The following is a 7,584-nucleotide window of genomic DNA, read 5'->3' as shown; positions in this document are numbered from 1 at the left end:
GCATATTTTCCTCACATGAACTCGTCATCGAGCCGTGATGGGAGGGAGAGATGAGGATCATCTTGAAAATAGAAGCAACGTTTTCACGTCTTTTGTGGCTATGTAAGTTATCTCGTGATACAGTATTCAGACTTGCCTTTGATCCAGAATGCCGAGATGTTGCGTCAGACATACTTTTCGGCCCACCCTCATTTCGTATGCCAAGTTGGAAGCTTTTATTTTTTACAGTCTCGTCCTCCGTGCTGTCATCCTGGTTAGTCAGGTCTCCTTTTATGTCCCCCACGTCTTCTGAAGAAACTCTCAAGCAACGTTTCTCTCCAGCGCGCGGCAACTCGCACATCTATTTTGGCCTGTCGCAGTTTGATGACCTCACATGCGTGCGTGTGAGGTCATCATGTGTTGTGGACGCAGGGCTGGAAAGGTGGAGACATTTGCATAAATTTGCACAAGTTCATTAAAGCCAAGTCATTAGTGGTATGAAGTACTGTACATCAAAAGAACTTTGATTTACAAAATGACCAAACGATAATAGTCACAAGAGTACAATAGTAAAAATAAACACACAAATGAAAGAGTGACAATGACCTCTGTGCTCTCCAGACCTCTGGAGTGAAAAGTTCATAGACTGTCGAATGGAGAACACCACCTTCCTCCACCCGAAGAAAGGCTGCCATCTTAACTTCCAGGAGGAGAACGACATTGTCATCTACATGGTCAGCTTTCTGGGCAGCTTGGCCATTTTGCCTGGAAACATCATCTCGGCGCTCTCCATCGACAAGATAGGAAGGATCCGAATCATAGGTGAGATGAGACACGGAGAACTGTGTCTGCTGTCACATCTGCTTCAGTGGGTCACCATGAGTCAAACTCCCATCTCTCTCTCTTGCTCTCTCTGTCTCTCTCTCTCTCTCTCTCACTCTCTCACTCTCTCTCTGTCTCTGTCTCTCTCTCTCTCTCTGTCTCTGTCTCTCTCTCTCTCTCTCTCTCCTCTGTAGGAGGGTCAATGCTGGCCTCCTCTGCCTGTACCTTCCTGTTGCTGTTGAGTTTCAGTCAGGGAGCTGTGATCCTCTGGCAGTGTCTCTTCTATGGCGTCAGCGTGGCGGCGTGGAACGGCCTGGAGGTCATTTCTGTAGAGCTCTACCCCTCGGCTAAAAGGTACAGTCCAGGTTTCCCCCTCCGGTCCTGTGGTCCAACTTTACCCCTCCGGTCCTGTGGTCCAAGCTTACCCCTCCGGTCCTGTGGTCCAACCTTACCCCTCCGGTCCTGTGGTCCACCTTTACCCCTCCGGTCCTGTGGTCCAACTTTACTCCTGTGGTCCTGTGGTCCAACCTTACCCCTCCAGTCCTGTGGTCCAACTTTACTCCTGTGGTCCAGTGGCCCAACCTTACCCCTCTGGTCCTGTGGTCCAAGTTTAACCCTTCAGTCCTGTGGTCCACCTTTACCCCTCCAGTCCTGTGGTCCATCTTTACCCCTCCGGTCCTGTGGTCCAACCTTACCCCTCCGGTCCTGTGGTCCAACTTTACTCCTGTGGTCCGGTGGTCCAACCTTACCCCTCTGGTCCTGTGGTCCAAGTTTAACCCTTCAGTCCTGTGGTCCACCTTTACCCCTCCAGTCCTGTGGTCCATCTTTACCCCTCCGGTCCTGTGGTCCAACCTTACCCCTCCGGTCCTGTGGTCCAACTTTACTCCTGTGGTCCGGTGGTCCAACCTTACCCCTCTGGTCCTGTGGTCCAAGTTTAACCCTTCAGTCCTGTGGTCCACCTTTACCTACCTGGTCCTAAATTGAGCCCTTGTAGGAACACGGCTATGATGAGTAAACATGAAGATGTTTTTCCCTGATAAATTCAATTTGAGTATGAAAAATGTAAAAGCTATTTTCAAGAGTGAAACAATAAAAAGTTCAAGACAAATGGATTTGTTTGCACAGACTTTTCAGTGTTTCGGTGGTTCAAACCGGTTCAACCCCGTCAAAAGGAAATGAATGTGTGTATGATGTAAGCAAGGGTGGAGGCGGAGCTGGAAGAGAGGGCAGAGAATTTTGATTTTGTTTCTTTTAACGATCAGATTTGTCTTTCTCTGGCCAGCAGTATTTGTTTTGTCTGCAAACATGTGGAGATTTTGCCTTTTTCACAATATCTTTTTATAATCTCCTTTGTACCGCCCCCTTTGAGACAGCAGTACCCCAAAGAGACATTTGTTTTGCACTCTCAATACATTTTTAATTTCTGTCTCATCTTCACCCATTCATTCTCCAGACAGCCATTCTAAAGCCACCTCCTCCTCTCTCTGTGTCTCTGTAGAGGGACTGCGTTTGGCGTCCTGAACGGGGTCTGTAAGTTTGCCGCCATCATCGGCAGCTTCATCTTCGCCGCCTTCATCGGCGTCACCAAGATCGTCCCCATCCTGCTGGCCTTCGCCGCCCTCGTCTGCGGAGGTCTGCTGGCTCTCAAGCTGCCCGAAACCCGCGAGAAGATCCTCTCTTGAAAAGCCAAACTCACAGTATAGCTAATAGCTATGTGTACAAGTTTGATGGACAGCCATGCTTCCTGAGCTGCGTGTGTGTGTGTGTGTGTGTGTGTGTGTGTGTGTGTGTGTGTGTGTGTGTGTGTGTGTGTGTGTGTGTGTGTGTGTGTGAGAGAGAGCAGAGAGGCTGACTCATGATTATTATGATCTTAAAAATCTGTCTGGTTGCCTATGGAAACCTCTTGGCCTCCGCGCCCTCTGTTAGCCAATCAGGCTGCCCGTGTGAAAATGTCTACTTCCTGGACCCATCCGTTTCTTAAGTGTGGAATGTATTACCTGATCCAATCCGGTTCTGTTTCCCAGTGTCGATCCAAACCAGACTGGACTTCTGTTGTCTGTCGTCTTGCCCTCCACTCTGAGCCATAGTGTCTGTCTTAACTGTTAGCGCTGTGTTCTAGCTAGTAGTGAGAACGTCTTGTCTGTCGAATCTTGCCGTGACAAAATGTAAAGAATTGTTCTTTTCCGTTTGTTTGTTCTTTTTTCTTTCTTTTTTAAGAACGATATGAAACTTGTGAGTTTAGATATTTTGATATACGACGCTCTCTTTGTGACGTTACGTGGTGAAGAACAGTGTTACAGGACAGCTGCTGCATTTCTGATGACGTGTATCAAGACTTCTAAGGAGCACGTTACTTTTTTGGCGTGACTGTGTGTGTGTGGCTGTTCTCCACATGTCTGTCTATTTACTAAACACTATAGCCTGACTACCAATATTGTATGTGTTGTTGTACATGTAGAACTGTGTATAGTAAAATACTAGCTCCAACATGCCTGGAATAAATCCTTCAGCTGTACAGGATGTATAAATGTGAGGGAGGGCATACAGAACGTCTCATTTCCTGAATGTTAGTTAACTACTAAGTGGCTATCATGTGTGTCAGTAGTATTGTAATGTCCGTTTCTGATTTGATTTATTGTAATTTGACAACTTGGAAAAACACATGAAACGCCAAATAACATCCAGGGCTTAAAATTCACTTTGCAAACTGGGGGGGAATCCCCCCCTTATGTTCTTCAGGTAGGGGGGATTTATAGATTTGGGGGGGATCTACAGACTTTGGGGGGGATTTTTTCATCCGATACTATAACCGACAAATATCTCCTTCTCCTGTCCGATGAGCGATAATAATTTCACATTTTTGTACAGTATTTAAAAAAGGAACTTCACCTGTAGTTTATGCACACCTGAGTCTAAATTAGTCTATGGCTTTTGTCATTGTGCTTTATCTGCAGACTAAGCAGACATCACGGAGGATGTCATGAGAAAGTCTGATTTTTTTCCGCTGTGGTCCTCACAATTTAAAGATGGCAGTGCAGATTAGACGGAGTCAATTCAACACGTTCCTTTTAGCCAAGGAGAAGATCTCCCTGGAAGGAAAGTTGATTGGGAATATTGACTATGGCAGGTTGAGGAGATCCAGAAGACAGGTGGGAGGCTTTACACAGAATGTTGATTTAGTGGACAGAGAGTAAACTAGCGGTGCAGTGCTGCACTGTTGGTCTCTGCTCTAACAGGAACAGACTAAGCTCGAGTGTTTTGTTTTGTGATGTTAAAAAATAAAGAAATGTAATATTGTATTTGACGTGCGAGCATTTTTATTTGTCAAGAACACAGAACCGTTCTTCTCACGTGCTACGATGACATTGTCACTTTGAAGTAGAGACTCTAGTCCCCATCTCTGATTTCAACATCAAAATAACAATGTCATAGTAGGCTATATACCCTTTTGGGTAACACTTTATTTGGGTATTCCACCTACAGGGTGTTTACTGAATTTGTAAGGGTAGATCTTGTGCAACCTGGACTTGGAATAATGAAGACGATGGGTGACTTTAAATTGGATCAGTTGGAGTCTGCCGTTAATCGAGCAGAGTTGGACTACAGATAGATAGACCCCTGTCCCATATCATTTCAGACAAGTCAACATCAAGTTCCTCCTGCCACGCCTCCCTATAATGGTCTCAGTGGGGGCGATATGCCTGTATCATAACAGTGAGTGGGAGTTCCTGTTCCCAGGTCTACAGCAGCTGGGCTCGCGGGGTGGGGCCTTGTAAAAACATGGCAGCACACAAGTGTGAGCAAGTGTCGGTAGTAGGAGGATGTGTTTATTCTGGGCGAGGTGTGAAGAGACACTGCTGATCCCTCCACCAGCTTGACAGCACTGGACACAACACGCGTGCTCGGCTCCGAACTACACTTTTGATTCTTAACGTTTGATTTTAATTTATTTGGAGGGAGATTTGGCAGATCAACTTTTCTTTAGTTATAGGTTCAGAATCATAGGTTTTCACCATTTGAGATGGACCAAATGATAATGAATATTACCAGCATTCTAATCAAATCTAGGGCTGGGGCGATGATTCAGTACTATCGTTTGTTCTCTATTCAGTGGCATCAGGTCGGCCGCAGGTAATAATATGATAATTGGATTACTAAATTTCACTCTGCTTATTTTACCCATATTGTGATATGCATTGGTATGTTTCGAAACCTCTCGCTCCCCTCTCAAATTAAAATTCAAAAGGGCTTTATTGGCATGATCAGGTGCATCTTACAATAGAAATTCTATCATGTATTGTCCTGTAGAGTGAGATGTTCAGCGAATGTCACTCGCCTACAATTAGATGAAATTTACTGTCCACCTCTGTGTGACCCCTCCGGTCCAGTTCACCATATCAGGCTTCCTGCTATGTTTCACACCCAGGGTGCAGAATGCCCCACCAACACACACACACACACACACACACACACACACACACACACACACACACACACACACACACACACACACACACACACACACACACACACACACACACACACACACACACACACACACACACACACACCTTTCTCACAGCCCTCAGGGAGGCTGCACCCACTAACCACACAGTTCCCCATCATTACACTGATTTCAATTCAGACAGATCATAACATCACTGAGGACGGATTCACAATAAAGTTGTGTGATTCTCTATAGCTCGCTTTGGGGAAACCCTTTTCTCTCTCTCCCCTGCCTCCATAGGGAGGTCAGAGGAGCCCAGGAGCTGGTACAGGCAGCTTGTGTTGCTCAAGGACAGCAGGCTGGAACGACTTGGGGGCTTGAACCCACAACCTCCCCACTCTCCCTACCCTCCCTGGCCACTGCACCACCCTGCTGCCCATAAGATCACCCATGATTTCCCCCCAGCACTCCTCTATCATTCATGACGGTTGTAGGGTCACGATAATATCAGGGTGATGTGACCTCTGACACTTGACCTCCTTACTATTGGTTGCTTGTAATGTTGGCGATCTAGGAACTGAAGCTCGTTCCACTGTTGACCTCGCTGTGTGTTGCTGCCCTGGCATGTCAGCTAAATGCCTCAAATGAAATATCTCCATATTTGAACATGGTCAGTTCTGTCTCTTTTCTATTTTGATTTGATTTGTGTTTACACAAATCACTGTTTTCTAATCTACACCTCTCATATCAGCAGCTGTGAGCACTGAGCATCATTGAGCATCATTGGCAGGGACTGACAAAGCTGCCATTTTTCCACATTTCTGTTTATGAGCATTTTTGGCAAGTCTGCGCGGAGTTGTGGTGCACATCCCCGGGTTTGGACTCATACAGTTTCCTGAGTGAATCAGTATTCATAGTATTCCCATGATGTCACAAGCATTTTCCTACCAATATGACGCTATAATACACACAGCTCATTGGCTGTTTGTGTCACTTGATTGTAATCACCTGTTAATTGATTACAATCACCTGTTATTTTCCTACCAAGATGGCCGTGTGGTGATGTAACAGAATACTATCAATATTAGAGACACTGCGGAGCACGTCATCATTCGAAAACCATGCCCAAAACGGGGGAAAACACAAACTCCCCCCGCCCCCAATCCTGGCGTTCTCCTATGTCCCGTGCATGGTCGCGTGTTGCACACAAAGATCATATATACGGAAGATGAACACTCCAACTTACTTCACTGACGGCTAGATCCACATTTTTCTTCTCGCCAATTCTCAATGGCTTCCTTGTTTTGCTCAGGAGTACAAAAAAACTTTAATTGGCGATTTTGTACATTTGTTGTCTGCGCAGCCCACCACACAACAGCTTTTAGCTGTGTTTAATTCAATGAAAATTATGCTGGTGTATGGAAGTGAATGGAGCACTTTCCCCCGTGATGGCTGTGGCCTATTTCATGCAGTGTCTCTATGGCCCGGATCAATCAACATGAATATGCGTATTTATGCATATAAATGAAGTGAAAGAAGCCTCATACAAAATCCTTCTTCTGTATAATGAAGCAAGAAACCATAACACCTGTTTTGTAATTATATCAGTTTCAAGTTTCAAGTTTTCTTTATTGAATATTCTCTTGGCAGTTTATGTAACTGAAATACGAGAATATTTACAATGGATAAAATCAATGGACTACAACATAAAAATATAAAAACCACAATTTAGAATAAAATAATAAATTGGTGAGTCTTCTGTATTTTATCAACAGTCTATGGCAGTGATGGGTAGGGCTGTTCATTCTATATTATTTGGCATTCAGGAGAGAGATATTTACAGTGAACAGTTCTGGACAAATGGGTGAATTCATTTGAATGTAAGAATCAGGTAGTGTGTGTGATCTCTCCTCTTCCTCTTTGTACTGTCAGGGGTTCCCGTCAGGTTCCTGACAGCATGAGCTGCCCAGCCGTTTAGTCTGATGGAGGGAGGTCGACTCTGAGTGACACTTTCCCCATAGAAGAAATTGGTTCCTTAGGAGGGCAAAATCAATTTGGTTTTTCCATTATTTTTACTGCATACATGCTGTAATTTTCACACTATTTTCCTTCATATTCTCATCTTTCCTCTCCTTTCTTCTATATTGCATACTGTACTGGTATTTACTGGCTTTTCACTTATTTCACAGTACACACCTTTCACATTTTTGATAAATTCTCATGCTGCATATATATTTAATTAATGTGTCTCAGTATTTGCTGCCTGCAAGTGAAGTCAAGTAGGTCTGTAATAATCCATACTTTGTCATACATTTCTAACCTGCTTGCTCTGCTGT

General features: G+C 44.8%; 1 protein-coding gene across 1 annotated transcript in view; it reads left to right on the top strand.

Moving 5' to 3' along the window:
- LOC310799608 (synaptic vesicle glycoprotein 2B-like) overlaps nucleotides 1–2,483 on the top strand; it is a gene marked incomplete at both ends in the record, with an annotated part of 21,730 nt that extends 19,247 nt beyond the window's left edge. Inside the window, 3 exons of the mRNA XM_083662197.1 lie at nucleotides 601–801; nucleotides 996–1,155; nucleotides 2,300–2,483. Coding sequence (XP_083518323.1) covers nucleotides 601–801; nucleotides 996–1,155; nucleotides 2,300–2,483 — 545 coding nt within the window. The remainder of the gene's footprint in view (nucleotides 1–600; nucleotides 802–995; nucleotides 1,156–2,299) is intronic.
- Between the last annotated feature and the right edge of the window lie 5,101 nt (nucleotides 2,484–7,584).

Source organism: Poromitra crassiceps, assembly GCF_964638095.1.
Source record: "Poromitra crassiceps genome assembly, chromosome: 28".
Lineage (NCBI taxonomy): Eukaryota > Metazoa > Chordata > Actinopteri > Beryciformes > Melamphaidae > Poromitra > Poromitra crassiceps.
This window is presented reverse-complemented; position numbering and strand designations above follow the sequence as displayed.